Here is a 22,537-nt window from a genome sequence, read left to right on the forward strand (position 1 = left end):
GGACAAGATGGCACCTCAAACGGTTCATGGCAAGCTGCTGAATCTGCTGATCTATCCTGAGCCACCAGGCATAGCTTCGAGCCAACGCTTTCATGTTGACCACACCTAGCTGACGGCCATGTTGCTCCCCAATACTTTAGCTCTCAGGTTAAATGGTACAACAATTCTCAATCCCCCAAACCCTAACCCTGGCACTGGTGAAAATGGGGGAACTGGAGTTTCTGCTGCATGTTCCAGCCATTTAGGGAGGTCAGGTAGACTTGAGTCAGTGCAGGGTTGTTTCTGGTTTTCCTTTAGATTATCATTATCTCTCTGTAATAAGGAAACTTTCATTTTGTGTTACAGACAGACAGACAGACATACTTTATTGATCCCAAGGGAAATTGGGTTTCGTTACAGTCGCACCAACCAAGAATAGGGAGAATACATCAAGGGGAATGTCTTCTTATGTAAATCTTTCAGGTGTTTCTTTTCCCAAGGGTAAATGGGGCAATCCATCAGCATTGCCATGATTAGTTGTTCTCTTGAATTCGATCTTGTAATTGTGTCCTCCAAGAAACAGAGTCCATCTGTGCGTTCATGCTGCTGCTGTTGGTAGAACACTCTTCTGTGGATTGAAAATGGACCGCAACTGTGACACATCCTTTGGTTTTGGGGCATCCAGCACTGCTTGAATTTTCTTACCATATTTGTGTAATCTTTGTGCGTCAATGGCATGACTACAGTGTGTGGTGTTTGATTTAAAGAATTCACACTTGCCGATTATGAGCCCATAATCTTCTAATTTTTTTAACACCATTTTGGGATTTTGGAGATGCTCCTTGTCATTCTCACCAGTAACAATGATGTTATCCAGGTAACACTGAGTGCCTGGGCAGCCTACAACAGCTGGTCCACAGCCTTCTGCCAAATTGCAGGTGCAGATGCTACTCCAAAAATAAACCTGTTATAGTGAAATGCCCTTTGTGAATGATCATGGGAGAGAAAAACATATTTTGGATTCTTCTTCCATCTCTTTCTGTAGGTAGGCCTTAGCTTTGTTCACTTTGCTGAAGTGTTTTCCTCCAGAAAGGTTTGCAAATATATCCTCTATCCTGGGTAGAGGGTATTGATCTACTTTTAGTACTGGGTTGGTGGTGACCTTAAAATCACCACAGATACTGACAGACTCATTTGTCTTGGCTAATGGGACCATTGCTATTGCTCATGGGCTCCACTCAAATTTGGAAAGAATTCCTTCAGACTCCATGTGATCTAGCTCATCGGCCACTTTATCATGGATGGTATAAATGGAGTCCTTGCGGCATTTTCATTTAACACTATTTTGCCCTTGACATGTTTGAGTTTTCCAATGTCATCCCTGAACACTGCTGTGACATCATCAGGTACCTTTCTTCATTTGCTTGCAGTTGATTCTATCACATGGGATGTGGCATGCAAATGGTGGATGCACCTCCAGTCTAGTAGTAGTTGTCTCAACCAATCACAACCCCATAATACCGGCCCTTCTGCTTTTACCACATACAAGCCAGATGTGGCTTGTTGGTTGCTTTAGTTCACTGTTACAAATGTCATTCCCACAGGAGTTATATTTTCTCCAGTATAAGTTCTTAGATATCTGCAGGCTTCAGTTCAGTATCTTTGAAATGCTTGTTCAAACTCATTTTGTAGAATGTCTGAAACAGCCAAGCCAGTGTCGAATTCCATTTTAATGAATTTGCCATTCACTCTGGTGTAAGTCATATTGCTTGTCCATTGTTGGTTTTCACATTGTAAATCTCAAGGCTAACTAGTCCTGTGCCTCTAATCATTATCAGATTTTTCATTAACAGCATGTAGATTAATGCTTTTTTGAAGCTGCGATTTGACTTTATATCTTTATCCCTTCCCTGTGCAGTCCATTTATTTTGTCTGCCCTACATGCTCTTTGTACGTGTTCTACTTTCTTGCATTTTCTGCAAGTTTTGCCATTAAATCTGCATTGGTCTGATGTATGTGAGCTCCTGCCACAATGGCGAGACAATTTGTTCATCTAGGCCAGTTTCTGATTAAATGTTGCAATTTTGTTCATGCTCACTATCAGTCCTGACTGCAGCTGAATTGCATCTCTGTTTGCTGTATCCATTGATACTGCTATGTCAGCTGTTCTTTTAAGCGCAAGTTGTGCTTCAGTTAGGAGCCATTTTCAATTGCCTGGATCCATAAACTAAACAATCTCTCAATATATCATTAAGTACATTACCAAACTGACAATGCTCAGGCAACTTTCAATTCAGCCACATACATTGAAATGAACTCCCCTTCCTTTTGATACTGCTTTTGGAACCTAAAGTGTTCTGCAATCAACAATGTTCTAAATGTTCCTGCATTACTTTAATAATATCAACAAAGCTTATTCAGCTGGTTTGATTAGAGCAGTTAAAATTCTAAGCAAACTGCATGCCTTTAAACACAATGAATTTAGCAAAACTGGTACTTGTTCCTCATTGGCTCTTCTGGTTGCTTCAAATACTGTTCAATTAGCTCATTATACATAATCCAGTTATCTCTTTTGCAATGAATGGTGTCTATCCGTCTAATGTAGCCTGCCATTTCTGCATTTTTATGATTATTATCACATGTACTCACTGTTTAGGAACCTGTGAATTCTTCCGTTTCTGCTTTAGTTTTTCACCATCATCTATCCTTTTGTGAAGACATGCTGTGCTGAAGAAAAAAGACATGCTGCACTTTTGTTTTCAGCTCGGCCATTTCTCACTGCATTTTTTTTAAACTCGAACGTCTCGTGCTTCAACAAGTTGGTAGTTGTCTCGGGTTCATTTAGATTCTGTTTTGTCACTTCAAAACATAAAAATAATGGAAAGGAAAACAAGGGAGCTGGGAGGTAAGTTGTGTACTGCATTTTTACTTTAAACGAGGCATGTGTATATACATGGTGGCATGATGATGTATGTTATTCATGCACTTCATACATATACCCATAGTGATTTATTTATACAACAAAGAATGCTTAATCAAACAATAGATTTACAATATTACTCAAATATTACTGATATATTAAATATACAACATTTACATATACAATAACTGAATGTACCACATGGTCTGACATTAATACATTGTAGCAAAGGCACAATTATTTAATTGAGAGTTACTGTCTTCAATAAAGGATGCTGTACACAGATGAGCTTTGTCTAATTCCCTATACTTGTAGCATCACATGGGAGCTCATAGACACCACTTGGGAGAGGTTGAGTTGCAGACAGGGAAAAAGACACAAAAATAGAGACCTGATTTCCAATGTTCTCATCTCCCCTTTCTAATTTATCTTCCCTGAAAATATTGTTCCTGAAGATCCAATGATGAACACTCCTTGCTGTGCACAGATGCTGTTAGCTCTCAGGCCAGGACCTGGTATTCATTTTGAGGGAATACCAGGTGTAATTTGACATTTTATCCTACTTTTTCCCAAGTTTGAATTTCTTGAGGTAGGTTCGCTGTGGCAGACTGAGGAGTAAGTGAAGGCTGTAGGAAATTGCTCTCTTCTGTTGGGAACGATATGTATTAAACCAGATCTGAGCTGACATGGGAGACAGGGACAGGTGTTCCTATTATATTCTCTCCTTACTTCCTCAATTACTTGGATTTACTGATGCCACTTTGTGGTCCAGAGAACTTGCTCTAGATTCCATTCCTAATTCCTTAGGTGCCCTGTGGAAACCTCGAGTATCCCACTGTTTCGCCAGCTGGCTTTATTCTTCTGAGGCACAAATGGTCTTTTACATTTGGCGGCCTTGTACTAAGGCCAATTCCTCTCCCTGGTAGGGATTAAAGAAACATTTCCTTCGCTCACACTTACGCTAGAAGATTGTTATGATCTAATGTCAGATCTTTTTCCAAAACCTTTCTTCATTCAAGTTTAGTGCTTGCAATGAAAGGCTTTCTTTACACTTCAGGTCTCCTTCAATTAGAATTACTCACATTGTCCTTGAATTTCTGTTTGTGCAAGCTGTCAGTTTGTATGGTTCTCCCCAGCATAATTTTTTACAATTATATGTCGTTCCATATACCTTTGCTATGTTCATTTCCATCAGATTCCTCTGCACCTCCTATTAATTTACAAAATCTTCCTATTGCTTTGCAATCCAAACAGATTTTCAAGTTATATCCTATGACATAATCTTATTGGCAGCATCAAGCTTTCACCAAAATCTCAAATTAGGCTCTGGCTTCAATCATTCTGGCAAATCATTTGTTCTTAGTAGCAAAAACTTTGTTATAAATTTGGTGATTAAATGCAAATGTGGTTACCAGCCAAAATGAATAAATCTTATAAGTTCAGATTGATATCAGGTTCCAATTTGTTACAGATTTCTAATTAAACCGAAGAGGAAGGTAGAACTAAAATAGAGTGAGTGTATAGATGAGAGAAAGAGTAAGAGGGAGTACGGTTTAACAAAATAAACATGCATCAGAGTCTGAAAGTAGGTCAATTAGAGAGCCTGCTTGTCCCTGTGAGCTGGATGCTCCTTCACATTAACATATCAGCTGGAAACCAAAGGGGATTTTAAGAAAAATTAGTAATGTGAATTCTTTCACCCAAAAAAAAGAGGAAAGACTAGCCAGAACGTTATCAGCTCTGAAATCACGCTTTTGAAGCTGTGATGAATAGCTGAGCCTTTGCTTCATTCTGAGTCTGAATTTGATTCCTGGGAATTGAGAGCGGCTGTGTGGAGGGAGAGGCAGCACAACGGCTGACTAAAAGGAGCAATGAATAGCAGAAAGCCAGCCGATAATGCTTACGATGCCTAATTACAAGGCATATTAATGTACAGTGGCCCAGATTGCAGGAGGGGATTTATAGTGTGAGGAAGTTTCCCTTCAAACACCCACAAACATCACCCACCCCAAAACAAACACACACACACACACACACACACACACACACACACACACACACACACACACACACACACACACACACACACACACACACACACACACACACACACACACACACACACACACACAGAGTTTAATTTTTCTGAGAAAACTGAAAGGGAAGTATGTTTTAATAAGGAAACTTCTCTCTTAGGTACTGGCCAGCTGCCTTGCAGCCTGCAGCCATGGTACCTGATACCACAATCCAGCCTCTCAGTCCTGTGCCCTGTCCATGAGACCAGCAGGCAATCCTTTCAGGCACCAAACAAAGGCAAATGTCAGAATGCAGGGAAAGCTTGGACTAAAAGGGAGCTGATTGACATCTAGATGAGATCAAAGAGGCAAATTTACCAGGTATTTGTGATTTAAATGCTAATAGGATCAATAAAGGAACCTACACATGGGGAAAGTGCACAGATACACAGAAAGATTACCCTCCTGATTTCCTGATCACTGATTCCATTTTATAAATGGTGCAGCACCTATTCCACACACAAACCTTACATTCGAGAATTGTTCTATATGGAGGCCGCTTTCTGCTTTGCAAACTGTTACTTACATTGCGGGACATTCACTATTTTGAAAAGTTAAATACAGGACTGTAAAGTAATCTATGGGTACTTCTCAACAGAAAATGAAATCCTATCCGACAGCATTTAGATGCGTTCTCATTTTCTCAGAGCAGAATCTTTAATGGACACTTCCTTATCTCATCACTATGTGTGTCATGGAGTAGAATAAATAATATGAAGATACCTTTTCCTTCAGACTCGTCAATTCTGCATCCATTTGGGCATTAGAAACAAGAAGGAACTTCTGCCCTTCGTTGCCTTTTGTAACCTTACTCTGTGCTCTTGTATACTGCAGCCAATGAAGAATGATTTGAAATGAAGTCACTATTGTAATGGCTGCAGTTCTGTACAGAGAAAACAGATGCTTGTGACCAGACAATTTGCTTTTGTCAGCGATGTTGATCAGGGGATAAATATTGACCACTTTCTTCTCTGCTAGTCCCTCAGGATTGAGGAAGACTTGATTCCAATCTAATTTTGAGCTAACTAATGAAGCCAACATGGGAATCACACTAGACTTTTCCACAGACGGGGCAGACGATACCTGATGGGTTGGGGCAGGAGGGTTGTTAGTGATGTGGTGCACTCCTTTTGCTCCTAATGCTGCGCTTCTGTGTATTTCCACTACTTTGCTTTAGGATAATACACCTGATCATCCTGAAAATATTATTTTAGATCCCATCTTGCTCTGCTGAACATAACGAGCATGATATGGCCATATTTGAGGGGGGAATGACTGAAGCAAGAACTAGAGATCATAAGAGTGAGATTGTTTGCTGGTTGAGTGCTGTCACAAAAAAACCTTGCCCTCAAAGTCAGTAAGACTAAGATATTGATTGTGGACTTCAGGAAAGAAAAATCAGGAGAACATACACGTGGCCTCATTTAGGGGTCAGCAGTAGAAAGGATGAGCAGCTTTAAGTTCCTTGATGTCAACATCTCTGAAGATCTATCCTGGGCCCAACAATTTAATGCAATTAATAAAAAGGCACATCAGTGGTTAAATACAATAGGAATTTTTTGCTATGTCACTAAAGATTCTAGCAAATTTCTACATATGCATCATGGGCAGTCTTTTGACTGGATACATCACCATCTGGTATGGAGGCTCCAACGTACAGGATTGGAAAAAGCTGCAGAAGGTTGTAAACTCAACCAGCTCTATTACAGGTACTAGTCTCCCCAGCATTAGACAATAGGTGCCGGAGTAGGCCATTCGGCCCTTCGAGCCAGCACCGCCATTCAATGTGATCATAGCTGATCATCCACAATCAGTACCCCGTTCCTGCCTTCTCCCCATATCCCTTGACTCCGTTATCTTTAAGAGCTCTATCTAACTCTTTCTTGAAAGCATCCAGAGAATTGGCCTCCACTGCCTTCTGAGGCAGAGCATTCCATAGATCCACAACTCTCTGGGTGAAAAAGTTTTTCCTCAACTCTGTTCTAAATGGCCTACCCCTTATTCTTAAACTGTGGCCTCTGGTTCTGGACTCCCCCAACATCGGGAACATGTTTCCTGCCTCTAGCGTGTCCAATCCCTGAATAATCTCATATGTTTCAATCAGATCCCCTCTCATCCTTCTAAATTCCAGTGTGTACAAGCCCAGTTGCTCCGATCTTTCAACATATGACAGTCCTGCCATCCCGGGAATTAACCTCATGAGGACATTGAGGACATCTTCAAAAGCAGTTGCCTTAAGAAGGTGCCATCCATCATTAAGGACCCTCAGCATCTCAGACATGCCCTCTTCTTAGTACTACTTTCAGGGAGGAGATATAGGAATTGAAGACACACATGCAACACTTCAGGAACAGCTTCTTCCTTCTGCCATCACATTTCTCAATGGTCCACGAATCCTTAAATGTTCCCTTATTATTTTGCTCATTTTTGTACAACTTATTTACTTTTTTATATTTTTTGCTGTGTCTTATATATATTGATCAGTACTGCTGCCACAAAGCAACAAATTTCACAACATATATCAGTAATAATACACTGGATCCTGATTCCGATTTACATCACCTACCTAGAGGTAAGGTATCAATAAGACTGGGAGAGTACAGAGAACATTTACAAGCTTGTCAAAGGGACTTGAGGACCTGAATTATAGGGAAAGGTTGACTAGGTTAGGACTTTATTCCCTGGAAGATCAGAGAGTAAAGGGAGATTTGATCACAATCTGTGGAAGACCACCATCTGTGCGGATTAGTGATAACATGTACTCCTCACTGACGATCAACGCTGGTGCATGTCAGGTGTGTGTTTAGCCCACTGCTCTACTCTCTGTATACCTGTGACTGTGTGGCTAGACACAGCTCAAATACCATCTATAAATTTGCTGACGATGCAACCACTGTTGGTAGAATCTCAGGTGGTGATGTGTACAGGAGTGAGATATGCCAACTAGTGGAGTAGTGTCGCAGAAACAATCTGGCATTCAACGTCAGTAAGACGAAAGAACTGATTGTGGAATTCCGGAAGGATAAGATGAAGGAACATATACCAATCCTCATAGAGGGATCAGAAATGGAAAGAGTGAGCAGTTTCAAATTCCTGGGTGTCAAGATCTCTGAGGATCTAACCTGGTCCCAACATATCAATGCAGTTACAAAGAAGGCAAGACAGCAGCTATACTTCATTAGGAGTTTGAAGAGATTTGGTATGTCAACAAACACACTCAAAATCTTCTATAGATGTACCATGGAGAACATTCTGACAGGCTGCATCACTGTCTGTGAGTGGGGCCGGGATGGGGGCAGTGCTACCGCACAGGACCGAAAGAAGCTGCGGAGAGTGGTAAATCTAGTCAGTTCTATCTTCCGTACAGCCTACAAAGTACCCAGGACATCTTCAAGGAATCGTGTCTCAGAAATGCAGCATCCATTATTAAGGACCTCCAGCACCCAGGCCATACCCTTTTCTCACTGTTACCGTCAGGTAGGAGGTACAGAAGCCTGAAGGCACACACTCAATGATTCAGGAACAGCTTCTTCCCCTCTGCCATCCGATTCCTAAATAGACATTGAACCTGTGAACACTACCTCACTTTTTTAATGTATCTTATTTCTGTATTTGCACAATTTTTAATCTATTCAATATATGTATATGGTAATTGATATATTTATTTATTTTTTATTATTTTTTAAAATCTTTTTTCTCTCTTCTATATTATATGTAGCACTGAACTGCTGCTGCTAAGTTCACAAATTTTACGGTGATAATAAACCTGATTCTGATTCAAGGTGTAAAAAATATTATGAGTGGTATAGTTTGTGTAAAGGCAAGTAGGTTTTTTTCCCACTGAGATTATGTGAGATTACAACTGAGGTCATAGGTTGAGGATGAAAGGTGAAATACCTAAGGGGAACTTGATGAGAAATTTATTCACACAGAGGGTGGTGCAAGTACGGAATGAATTGCTAGCGAAAGTGATGGGGCTGGGTTTGATTTGAACTTTTAATAGTTTGGGTAAATTCATGGATGGAAGTGGTATGGAGGCTATGGTCCAGGTGTGGTTCACTGTGCTGAAGCAGAAAAATAGTCTGGTACAGAATAGATGGGCTGAAGGGCTGTTTCTGTGCTGTGCTGCTCTATGACTCCATGGAAAATGGGAGATGAGAGAGAATACTTCTCATTTAATGAATGTTTTGAATTCCGTTCTTTCTTTTTGAGACATAACGAAGAGAACTGCTTAGAACAGGGTATGGCCTATAAGATATTTTGAAATGCACTCCAGAAAGACGAAATACAGCATGGCAACTCCAAGCAAACTATTATTGGTTTACTTGCAACAGTAATGATACTCACCAAGTGATCTGTGAAGAATGCTGCAGGCGGACTTTTCTCAATATAATCAACCATTTTCAAAAGGTGACTGAATGAAGATCATGTGTCCTTTATAAATGAGGCCTAGTTCCAACCCAATATTCCAACAGTAAGCTTTTCCCCACACCTATAGCCATTGATGTGAACTGACAGTTTTAAACTGATAGGTCTAATACATTGTATTTAATTTAACAATTTAACCCTTTGAGGTTTATATATATATACATATACATATATATATATATATATATATATATATATAGATAGATAGAAAAGTGGGTCTCCATGAACATATTTTAGAAATGAAGGGCTATGAATTTTAATAAAATAAAATCGTACCCCAAGGTCTTAATTTCAAAATCATTGGTGAAAGAATGGTAGGGGATATGCAGTGATATTGTTTATTCTTCAGGGACCCATCTGGACCCTAGAATACCTTACCTCAAAATGGTGACTGATTCCATAAACATTTTACAATGGGAATTTAGGTATGAAGACCATATGGGTTATGTAAAATACATTATTAAGCATAACTGATCATTCAAAGAGGCCATATGAGTCTGATGGGTTGAATCACTTTTTTCTTCCTAAATTCCATGAATGCATTAACAAACTCAGTCCCAGAGAGTGGGGCAAATGGTTAACAGGTGTTAGTGCCTTTTCACTTATCTGAAACTTTGTGTGAGAAGATTATCAACTACCATGATAAATTCTAATTGCTGGATCATAGGAAACATTTCTCTTTTAATTAAAGTGGCAGAGTTCAGTTCCAAAGAAATGTTAAGGAAGTTATTTCAAACCTGATGAGAGTGTGAGGCCAGTTCAGAAAGGGAGAACATCTTCTGATACTTTAGCATTGTTTGCTTACCCAAGTTCTGTTCAGTGAACTGCAAAAGGTTGATGCCTGAGTTGAAATTTTCTGGAAAACAAAAGACATTTATGGGTAGAAATTATTCCTTTCTAATTAAATTAATCATTGGGTTCAGCACAATTGATTTGCTATTTGAGATACGTGTGGCTAACCACAAGCATGACTACCATTGCAGCACTTATATAGGCTGTCTGATGTATTCACAAGGCTGAAGGATGCCTCATACAAGAAGGCCTTGTAAAATTATTCAGCCCCCAACCCTTTGTTCACATAAATAAGTCTTACAAACAGGGATTTGACTGAGAATATTTGTGAATTATCTGTTTATTTGTGAGACCCCCTCTACCCAGCATCTTGTTAGCAAATGTGCAGCCATTGGAGAACAAAATTGAGAACCTGAGGGCAAGGTTACTTTATCAGAGGGAAATGAGAGATTATTAAGTTCTATGTCTAATGGAGGTATGTCTTATTCCCAGCATGCCAGGTACAATGATCAGACCTGAAGTCTTCTCAGTTTACAGGATGGACCGAACTGCTGATTCAGAAAAGGCAAAAGGTGGAGGTATGTTTTTCATGATAAGCTCTCAGTAGTGGTCCAATGTGGTGGTTGTGTTGAACTGGTGTTCCCCTGACCTTGAACACCTAATGGTCAAATGCCGCTCATTCTAGTTACCTAAGGAGTTCTCCTCCATATTCCTGACCACAGTTTACATATCACCAGCAGCAGACTATAATCAAGCACTTGAGGTGCCGTTTCCAAACAAGAAACAGTCCATCCCAAAGCATTTCAAATCATAACTGGGGACTTCAGCTAGGCTTGTTTGAAGAAAGCCCTGGCCAATTTCCATCAGCATATAACCTTTAGAAGCAGACTTCCCAACACACTAGACCACTGTCATACTCGGATAAGGAATGCTTACCGTTCCTTGGCCAGACCACATTTTGGTAAATTGGATCACTTGGCTGTCCTTCTCCTACCTACACACAGGCAGATGCTAAAGTACAAAGCTCCCGAGGTTAGGACCACAGAGAGGTGCTCACAGGAGGCAGAGGAGTGGCTACAGGCTGGTGGACTGGGCCTTGTACAGGATCTGTGGATCTGAATGAATGGTTGTCATGGACTTTATTAAAACAACTGTAGATTAGTGTGCCCATTAAATCCTTCAGTCTTCTCCAACCAGAAGCCGTGGACGAACCATGAGAATCAGTGTCTGCTGAGAGCCAGGTCAGAGACATTCAAGTTTGGTGACCAAGGAAGGTACAGAAGGTGTAGGTACGACCTCCAGAAAGTCATCTCACAGGTGAAGTGGCAACTCGAACTAAATTTCAATGAACAAGAAATACGCAATAAATGTGGCAGGACTTGCATGCCATCACCTCTTATAAAGTTAAATTAAGCGACATAGGCGACAACAGGGCTTTGCTTCCAGGTCACTTCAATGCCTTTGATGGTAAAAAAATATGGAGGAAATATGACAACCACTGATGATCCTATGATTTCAGTCTCTGAAGCCAACATGCGAGCAGCCTTCCAGAGGGTGAACCTGTGAGAAGCATAATGCCTGGACAGGGCATCTGACCAAGTACTAAAGACCTGTGATGATCAACTGGCTGGAGTATTCATGAAGATCTTTACCTTCTCACTTCAGCAGTCCGAGGTAACCACCTGTTTCAAATAGACTTCACTTACACCTGAGAAGAACGTAGTAACCTGCCTCAATGAAGATCGTCCAGTAGCACATACATCCACAACGATGAAGTGTTTTGAGAGCGTGGTGATGAAACATATGAATTCCTGCCTGAGAAGCAACTTGGATCTGCTCCAATTTGCCTACCCGAGCAATGGGTCCACAGCAGATGCCATCTCATTGGCTCTTCACTCAACCCTGGACAGCAAAGCTGCACACATCAGGATGCTCTTTATCAACTGCAGCTCAGTATTCAATACACTTATGCCTGTGTGGCTAAGCACAGCTCCAATGCCATATTCAAGTTTGCTGACAACACCACTGTCATAGGCTGAATCAAAGGTGATGACAAATCAGCATATGGGAGGGAGATTGAAAATCTTGCTGAGTGGAAACACAACAATAACCTGCAACTCGGTGTCAGCAAGAACAAGGAACTGATCATTGACTTCAGGAGGAGGAAACTAGAGGTCCCTGGGCCAGTCCTCATCAGAGGTGAAGAGAGACAGCAACTTTAAATTCCTCCGTGGTATTATTTTGGAGGACCTGTTCTGGGCCCTGCACAAAAGGGCAATTATGAAGAAAGCACAGCAGTGCCTTTACTTCCTTAGGAGTTTGCAAAGATTTGGCATGACATCTAAAACTTTGGCAAACTTCTATAGATGTGTAGTGTAGAATATATTGACTGCTTCACAGCCGGGTATGGAAACACCAACGTCCTTGAATGGAAAATCCTACAAGGAGTGAATACAACCCAATCCATCATGGATAAAAACCTCCCCACTATTGAAAACATCTATATGAAGTGTTGTTGCAGGAATGCAACATCCATGTTGTGCTCTCTTCTCACTGCTGCCATTGGGAAGAAGGTACAGGAGCACCAGGACTCACACCACTAGGTTCAGGAACAGTTATTACCCATCAACCATCAGGCTCTTGAACCAAAGAAGATACATAACTGCCCTCAACTTCGCTTGCCCCATCATTGAAATGTTCCCACAACGTATGGGCACACTTTCAGGACTCTTTATTTCATTTTCTTAATACTTATTGTGTATTTATTTATTATTTATTTTTTATTGTATTTGCACAGTTTGTTGTCTTTTGCACATTGGTTGAATGCTCAGGTAATGTAATTTTTCATTGATTTTATTATAGTTATTATTCTAATTTGGATTTATTGCCTGTAAGAAAATGAATCTTAGGGTTTTATATGGTGACATATATGCACTTTGATAATAAATTTACTTTGAACTTTGATTCTTTTTCACAGTAAAGCGCAATTAACAGGGAAAATTGTAAAGCATGAAAAACAAAAACTTCAAAAACTGAAATGTCAGCAGTTCAAAAGTATTCATCCCCCTTTGCTCTGTACTTAGTTGAACCACCTCTCGCAGCTATTATGGCCAGTCGTCTTTTTGGATAAGTCTCTATTAGCTTTGCACAACGTGATGGAGCAAGCTTTGTCCATTCTTCTTTGCAATAATTGCTCAAACTGTGCCAGGTTAGTTGGGGAGTGGCAGTGGACAGCAATCTTGAGGTCTTGTCAGAGATGTTCGATCGGATTAAGGTCAGGACTCTAAATAGGCCATTCAAGGACATTAACTTCCTTTTCCATTTGAAGCTATGATTGCTCTGGCAGTGTGCTTTGGTTGTTGTCCTGCTAAAAAATGAACTTCCTCCCCAGCATAAACTGTCTGGCAGATTTTTATTTAGCAGCATTCATCTTCCCATCAATCCTGACCGGATTTCCAATCCCTGTTTTTGAATTTTCAGTCTTGCATGCTTTACAATTTTCCCTGTTTTTGGGCTCTACTTTGAAAAAGAAGCATGTGATCACAAATAACAATTCTCATTTAAATTGATCAAAATCCCTGGTTGTAATACTCATTTATGTGAACAAAGGGTTGGGGGCTGATTTCATTTACAAGGCCCTGTAAATCATTCTACCTAATGGGACCATGATGATTTAAGTGGAAAACAAATCTGTTATCAGTAGATACAATTCAGAGAAATAGACTCTGAATTCCTTGATGATTTGACACTTTAATCTTTGGGCCGCCACACCGATACTTTCATGAGACTAAAGGTAATGGCCCTTCTTAAAATACCATCAATAGCAATCCAGTTCTGATACCTTCGACCTACCAAAGTATCAGCCATCAGGAAGCAAATGTAAATTGCAGGAGGAATTCAACAGGTCAAGTAGCATCTATGGAGAAGAATAAACAGAAAATGTTTAGGGTTGATGCCTTTCAGCAGGACTGGAAACGAAGGGGGAAGAAACCTCTGGATTTCCAGCATCTGTAGAGTCTTTTGTGTTTATGATCAGCTATTAGGAAATTGTTCTGTACGCATGAAGATGAACAATGAAATATTGCTTTAAGCTGTTCCAATAGTAGTAGAAAATCTTTATGTCATATCCATTGCATGCAAATTTCTTATTATTTTGGTAATATTTATGACGTTTGGATAAGGCCAACAATTTATGATGGAGGAATGTACAATATTCGAAACATGCCGGAATGTTTGATGGAACACACTGATGGGAAAGCTGGAAGATCCAGGCTCTATATACAACTGCTTTCACTTCCAGGAATTTCAAATTCAGTTTCTTATCATTCAAAGTTACTTTGGAGCAGGGAGTCAATTAGATTTAATGTGGATTGTGATGAGAATATAGTCATTCTCTAGGTCAGGGGTTCCCAAGCTTTGTTATGCCATGGGCCAATACCATTAAGCAAGTGGTCCATAGTGCCTAGGCTAGGACCCCTTACTCTAGGGGATATATAATTGACCTCGGGTGCTCTAAGGGAAACACCTATCCCTTTGCAATTCCACATGACTATGGCATGACTGAACTAGTATCTAGAGCTAGTTCTGATCTTGGATGATAGGACACAGCAAATTATACTGATTTCATTGATATTAAATGGATGGCTTGCAGATAACCTATATTTTCCACAGGCAATAGGCCAACTGATTTCCTACTTTGTATTGATTGCAGGCAGTATCCTTCCCCTTCCCCTTCCAGGATCCCTGCCACATCATCAAATTATATTTCCCTTTTATGAAAGAACATTTTTTTGATTGATTTACAACAATTTTAATAAAGAAGGTAGTGTCATCCTATAATATACAATTTGAGCATTTAGGGGTCATGCTAATGGCTTTGTACATTTTAAGTATTTTTCTACAAGCAGTCAGTAAGAGAAGCAAACGTTTGCTAACCATTATTTCATTGTAGATGAAAAGACTTAAAACATCTATAATTATGCTTGTGCCAAATAAGAAACATTTTGCCAAAATGTGCTGATTACTTCTCTATACCTCTGCCAGAATCTGGGTTGCACAAAATAATTCTGAAGGCTGTTGGCTTTTATTGAATGGTGATTAGAACAAGCTCAGATAAAAAAAAAGATAATTCTGCACAATTTACAAAAATAGCCCCCTATCTAGGGAAGTTTGGCTCTTAATCCAGTATAAATGCACAAAGGATTTTCCATATTTGTCTTGGAAATTCAAGATTTTTCGCAGAGCAGTCAATTGTTTGACAGTAGTAGATAGGAAGAAAAAGATTAACATTTACAGAAGTCAGGCTAAAAACAAGAGCTATAATTGCAATATGAAAAATAGCAGAAATTACTGTATACATTATTGATCATTCTGCGAGAAATTAATGTGGGAACATGTTATTATGAAACATGTTGTTTTAAAGTTTAATAGTACTGTATTTCTTAAAATAGACTAGATCATTTAAAACTACTTTTTTTTTACAGAAGATATTCTGCTCTTTACTTCCTTGCAAGCATAAATTTTAAACTCTTGAACCAAATGGGATAACTTCACTTAACTTCACTTGGCCCATCATTGAAATGTTTCCACAATCTATGGACTCACTTCCAAGGACTCTTCATATCATGTTCTCGATATTTATTGCTCATTTACTTATTATTGTTAATTCTCTCTTTTTGTATTTTCAGTTTGCATACAGGTTGAATGTTCACGTTGGTGTGGCCTTTCATTGATTCTATTATGGACTTCTTGAGTATACCCATAGGAAAATGAATCTCAGGGTTGTATATGGTGACATATATGTACTTTGTTAATAAATTTACTTTGAACTTTGATTCTGAAGCTTTTGAGCTGAATTCCCACACCTGAAATTGGTGGTGAAGTAGATAAAAGGCCACAAGTAACAAACCTTACCTTACCAAGGAAGTATTTCATTCCAGTATCAATTACTCAGCTGTTCTTGAACCAACCTTCACAACCCTTATCCTTGCTCAGCAACGTAACACAATGAACCACCCCTTGTGCCACCATGGACTTGACTCTGATTATTTTTGCATGAGCGTCTTGTCCCTCATCATCTTGTATAATTTACGCATACTTTATTTTCTCTGTGTTCTCTCAACCTGTGATACTGCTGCAAGCGAGATTTTCACTGTACCTGTACCTCACCACACTGCACAGGGCAAAAAACTTGTCTTGACTGGACTCAATACATCCGCCCGATGCAGGAAGTTATTGATATACCGCCCACATACGAGATGAATCTGGTTTCTAAACTAAATAGAGATTAGGAAGTCTCCATTTACAGTTTCTAGGCTCTTAAAATCAGTTTTGTCAAAATTGGCAGATGAATGCTTAAGCTGCTGTTGTACTATTTCATTATTTTAGTTCAAACTAGAGAAGTTGATGATTGCATTAAAATGGAGGGTAACATAATTTCAGGGCTTATCAGCTCCACTGAAGTGGGTTAGGGTTCATTTCAGCTCCAAGCGCTTGAAAAGAAACAAAGACTTGCAGTTACAGTATACAGCAGCCTTCAGATCTCCAGGATTTCCCAAATAAAGTAAAGGACTTGGGTCGTCAACCTAAATACTGCAAGCTGCTGTGTTGCAACATAATAGTACACAGGTGATAAGTTTCAATTGACAATGGTTAAGTAATAAATGCTAACTAGAACAGTGAATACTCCCTTACTTTAAAAAAAAGACTGTGCTTGGGACTCTCAGAGAGGACAGAAAGAGATTGACTGAGTGTTTCATGTGAATGATAGCCTGCTAACATTGTTCAGGCCTCTGGACAGGGAATTGAACCCACAGCCTTCAGACTCAGAAGTAAGTGAACAACTGACTGAGCCACAGATACATCTCCATTAAGCCATCAAAGCAACACAAAACTCAATCATTTGAAAAACGCCTGTTTAAATATTTATTCAACTAAACAAAGTTTTCTTGCACCCACTGCAATAATTGAAATAAAGATGTAATCAAGACAAGTGTTCTTTATAATCAACCTTTTGTTCTGCTTTTCCTCATTATAATTGTTGGCCAGCCTGTGGATTGTACAGAATAAACTACTCTTATCAGTTATATGCTAGTTATGTTCTGGAAATCATCCAATGCATGGACATATGTCAAAATGAGTGACACCATTTTCCTTCCTGCAGATCCCCCTTCAGTCCCTATTTTAACCCTCTAAAAAAAAAGGTAATAGTTAATATTTCCCCTATTGCCTGTCCTGTCAAATGTTTGTGGTTAAGACAAAGGAGACAGTTATCAACTTCGAGAGGACTCACACATCTCATATCCTTCTTTACATCGGTAGCACAGCTGGAAAACGGCGAGCAATTTCAAACTCCTGGGAGCACACAACTGTCGTGGTCTGAGAACACATTCTGCACAATCAGGAAATCTCACCAATGCTTCTACATTGTGAGAAGGCTGAAGAGAGCTGGACTTTGCATCTGTAGAACGACGTGAGCATTGATGTGCACAGTAGAGAGCATCCTAACAAGCTGCCTCACTGCATAGCATGGAAAGTGCACTGTGGCAGACAAGAAGGCTCTAGAATGGGTAGTCAAAACTGCCCAATGCATCACTGGTTCCAGCTTACTAACCATTGAGGACATGCTGTCTGTATACCAAGAAGTGCCAGAAAATGGCCAGTAACATCATGAAGGATCCCAGCCACCCTGCTCATGGACTGTTTGTCCCACATCCATCAGATGAGAGGGTTATGTAGCATCTGTACCGGGACAACCAATCTCAAAACCATTTTCTTTCCCCAAGCAGTAAGGCTGATCAACACCCCCACTCCACACTGCCAACCACCAGTACTTTATTATTACTGTCAGTCACCTTATGTACAGACACTCCTGTGCCTAGTGTCACTTTATGGGCATATAATCAGTCTACGTATATATCACACCACTCTTTAAGAAGGGAGGAAGGCAAAATACTGGAGATTATAGGACAGCTAGCCTGACTTCAGTGGCTGGTAAGATGTTAGAGTCCATTATTAAGGATGAGGTTTTGGGGTACAATAAATTGGGCCAAAGTCAGCAAGGTTTCCTTAAAGGGGAATCTTCCCAGATAAATTTGTTGGAATTCTTTGAGGAAACACAGGCAAGATAGACAAAATAGAGTCATTGGATGTTGTCTACTTGGATTTTCAGAAAGCTATGACAAGGTATCAGATATATGAGGCAGCTAAACAAAATAAGAGTCATTGGTAATACAGGAAATATACTAGCATGGATAGCAATTAGGCTGTCTGGCAGGAGGCAAAGAGTGAGAATGAAGGGGACCTTTTTTGGTTTGCTGCCCGTGACTAATGGTATTCCACAGGGTTCGGTGCTGGGAGCGCTTCTTTTCACGTTATACAGTATGGTGGAGCAGGTAGTGTTGAGGAAACAGGGAATCTGTAGAAAGAATTAGACAAATTTGGCGAATGTGCAAAGTGGAAGATGGAATATAGTGTAGGGAAGTGTATGGCCATCCACTTTGGTAGAAAGAATAAAGGCACGGGCTACTTTATAGATGAGGAGAAAATTCAGAAATTAGAAGTGCAAAAGGATTTGGGAGTTCCCATGCAGGATTCCCTAATGCTTAATTTGCAGATTGAGACATAGGTAAGGTAGGCAAATGCAATGATCACATTCATTTCAAGAGTTCTAGCATATAAAAGCAAGGATGTAAGAATTGTAAAAGAACTTGGTCAGATCACACTTGGAGTATAGCGAGCGCCTTATCTAAGCCCCTTATCTAAGAAAAGATGTGCTGGCATTGGAGAGGATCCATAGGAGGTTCACAAAAATTATCCTGGAGTGAAACGGTTAACATATGAGGAGCATTGAATGGCCTGGGGCCTGTACATGCTGGAGTTTAGAATATGTGTGAATTGCTTTGAAACCTACAGATCATTGAAAGGCCTAGATAGAATAAACATAGAGAGGATGGTCCTTGTGGTGGAGTCTAGGATCAGAGGGCACAGCCTCAGAATGCAAGGACATCCCTTTAGAACAGAGATGAGGAGGAACTTCTTTAGCCAGAGGGTGGTGAATCTGTGGACTTCATTGCCACAGATGGCTGTGGAGACCAAGTCACTGGGTATATTTAACACAGAGATTGAAAGGTTCTTGATTAGTAAGGGCATGAAAGATTTTTGGGAGAAGGCAGAAGAATCGGGTTGAGAGGAATAGTAAATCACCCATGATAGAATAATGGAGCAGACTCACTGAGCCAAATTGCCTTATTCTTCTCATATGTCTTATGGTCTTTGGTCCTAAGGGGTGAGATAAAAGAAATGTCCTCACCTGGAGAGGGGTGAAAATTTGGCCTTCTCCACCTGAGAAGTTGCTGGGTATGGATGAGATAGGGGTCAATAAATGTTTGATAGTGGTGCAGTCAGGGATATGAGGTACTGAGATAAAAGATCTGTCATTATTATTCGAATGGTGATGGAAAAGGAAGGTTGAATGACCCATTCCTGCTTCTCTCCCCTTGATAAAACAGGAAATTATAGACCAGGTAGCCAGAAAAATGCAGGAATCCATTAGTCAGGAAGTAACAGTAGAGTACTTGAAAGATTATACAACTAAACAGATTCAATGTGGTTTCATGAAGTAGGTGATAGCTTTATTATTGTCATCAGGAAATATAAGCAGAGTGGATAAAGGCAACCAAAATGCTGCCTATCTGGATTTCAGGATGGCAAATTTAATTTGGGGCAGTGCCACAGGGATCTGCTCACACTCTAGATTCTAGAATAATGATTTGGATAAAGGTGCTTTGTATTCTGCAGCCAAACCTGCCGATGATGCCAATGAGCATAAATTTGACAGCAGCTGAGAAGTTGGAAAACGTGAAGCTCGCTGCTTGGGTAGGAAAAAACAGAATATTCCTTGAATGGACAGAGACTATTCTGTGCTGAAGTACAATGGGGTATAACTGTCCTTATATACTGTAAGAAGCACAGGAAGTTCACAGTAGATTCAGCAAGCACCTGTAATTAGGAAGGCAAATGGAATGTTGTCCTTTATTGGAAAGTGGGTGGAGTACGAAAGTAGCAAAGTCTTGTCACAACTGCACAGGGCAATGGTGAGATAACATCTGGGTGTATTGCATAGTTTCAGTGTCCTTGTTAAAGGAGGGATGTATATGCATTGAAAGTTAAGAAACGTTCACAAAATCAAAATTAATTCCAAGAATGAAGGTTTGTTGTATGAAGAAGGGTTAGGCGGGTTGTGCCTTTACTTCTTGAAATTTAGAAGAATAAGAGGAGACCTTAAAACTCTGAGGTTGCTTGAGGATATGATGCAGCAATGTCTCTCTTTGTGGGTCAGTCCAGAACCAAAAGCATTGTTCCAGACAAGGGTCACCCATTTAAGAAGGAGATAAAGAGCATCTTCTTCTCTCAGAGGGCTGTGACCCCAGGAGAACAGTAATCTGAATCAATTAAGATATTCAAGCCTGAGACATATTTTTGGTTTACAAAAATGTCAAGAGTCACAGGGTACAGACAGGAGAGATGTGGTAATATTGAATGGTGGAGTAGGCTTCAGAGGACCACGTGACTTGTTCCTGCTTCCATTTTAGAGGATATCAGTTGTATTGTGAAATCTAAAATCTGCAAAGCAACATAAAGCAGTCCATTGGCATTTCAAAGAGAGATTGCAAACAGAGCCAATACTGAGACTAAGGAGGCCAAACATACCACCAAGAAGCATCCATTCCTGTGATCAAAATGCATACAGAATGTTGACCAATTTGACATCCATTTGATGACCAAAGTCATGAGATGTTATCAGCTAGAGCTCCATCGTGGGCTAAGGGGCAGTGGGTGATCACAGTGGTGTGTTCCATTGTTAATCATGGAATTGGAGAAAGGATCAGAGTGTTAGTTAGAGCAAATTGGAAGGCAGAAGAGTGAAGATGTAATAGTCCTGAATGCTTAATGAAGGTAATTCCCAGGGCAACTTGCTATGATCTCCTTGGAAACACATTAGGAGGTTCGCATAAGAATAATATCATCCCTTGTGTGACTGACATAAATTTGGTAACAGATACAAGCGTGTGGATTATGAATTAAAATATCTAACGTGGCACAATTTGACCTCAAAAGTTTTGCAAGAACATGGCACGCTGTCAGGAAAATAAATGATTGCTTAGATAGGCAGAACTGGAATCAGCAGAATCAAGATGTCAAGCTTCACTTCATGTATACCATAAATGTATAGATAATACTTACTTCTCCTTGGGCACTCGGGAAGCTGAGCCACTTGATAGTTTCCAAACAGATTCAAGTGACTAAACTTGTTAGATTCAACATCAGAATCAAGCTTTTCCTCTAAGTTCCAGTTGGAATTTAACCTCTGCTGTAAAGAAACTTCATCTCTGTTTAGTTCTAAAGTCTCATCAAGCAGACATATAACAGATTTTATAGTGTTGCTTGGAGGTATCTCCGACACATCCCCTTCCACGTGGCTAACATTCCCACTGCAAGTATCGCAGATTGTCCTTATTTCAGGACTTTGGTTGGTCTTGCAACTTCCAGCATGCCTGCCAGTTGGACTTCCTGGGGTGTCTGCATATTCACTGCCTGAAGAGAGTGTCATGCTTCCTTCCTCTGAGTTTATTTCAAAAAACTGATCATTATTGAACACATTGCATGGAGTAGGAGGGATCAGGTTGATCATAGGAGGGGTGAGCAAAACATCTGTGCCCATCACACTGTAACATTCTGCATTCTCTTCACTGTTAACACTCGCGTAGCTTTTAGTAGCACACTTCTGGAGAGGTAAGGAGGATAAAGAAGTCAGTTTCTTTTTCTGCTTCACCTTTTGTGCAGTTGAAATGGAGCTTGAAGATCGTCCAATGGATATCTTCTCACCTGCTGCATGGCCTCTGAAAATGGGTTCCTGTTGCTGGTCTCCTTCTGCTGGTCCTTGACTGCTTGGCAAAGATGCTGCGTCCTCCTGATATTGCATTTCAAGTACATCCCGAGAACTGGATGTAAAACAACTAAACCGATTCTGTATCTGCAGTCCTGGGGATGCAGCCCTTCTCCAAAACCTTTGGCAACCACAACAGAAAATTCTCCGTGCAAGGCTGCTACCTTCGTCCCGTGCCATGTCCTTGAGTGATGTTAAAGAACCAAGTACTCCAGTGAGGCTGAACTAGAACTTCCCCAACGATTATCGTATTCTTCTTCTCTTGGTGATCAGAACAGAAAGAAATGGTTGTCTTATTTCTACAATCGTGAGGCAGCACAGCAAATAAATATTAATCGGCTGATGAGTTAAAATAAAGCATTTATGGAAAACCTTGAATATTTCCTCGAATAAGAT

The 22,537-nt window shown here is 40.1% G+C and overlaps 1 protein-coding gene across 1 annotated transcript in view; it reads right to left on the minus strand.

Annotated features, from left to right (window-relative positions):
* Positions 1 to 22,321, minus strand: part of LOC140730133 (uncharacterized) — a 79,334-nt gene extending 57,013 nt beyond the window's left edge. The window contains exons 1-2 of the mRNA XM_073050266.1: positions 21,439 to 22,321; positions 10,208 to 10,258 (exon numbers count right to left, since the gene is read on the minus strand). Coding sequence (XP_072906367.1) covers positions 10,208 to 10,258; positions 21,439 to 22,321 — 934 coding nt within the window. The remainder of the gene's footprint in view (positions 1 to 10,207; positions 10,259 to 21,438) is intronic.
* Positions 22,322 to 22,537: the final 216 nt, after the last annotated feature.

The sequence above is a fragment of the Hemitrygon akajei genome, chromosome 7, assembly GCF_048418815.1.
Source record: "Hemitrygon akajei chromosome 7, sHemAka1.3, whole genome shotgun sequence".
In the NCBI taxonomy this organism is placed as follows: Eukaryota; Metazoa; Chordata; class Chondrichthyes; order Myliobatiformes; family Dasyatidae; genus Hemitrygon; species Hemitrygon akajei.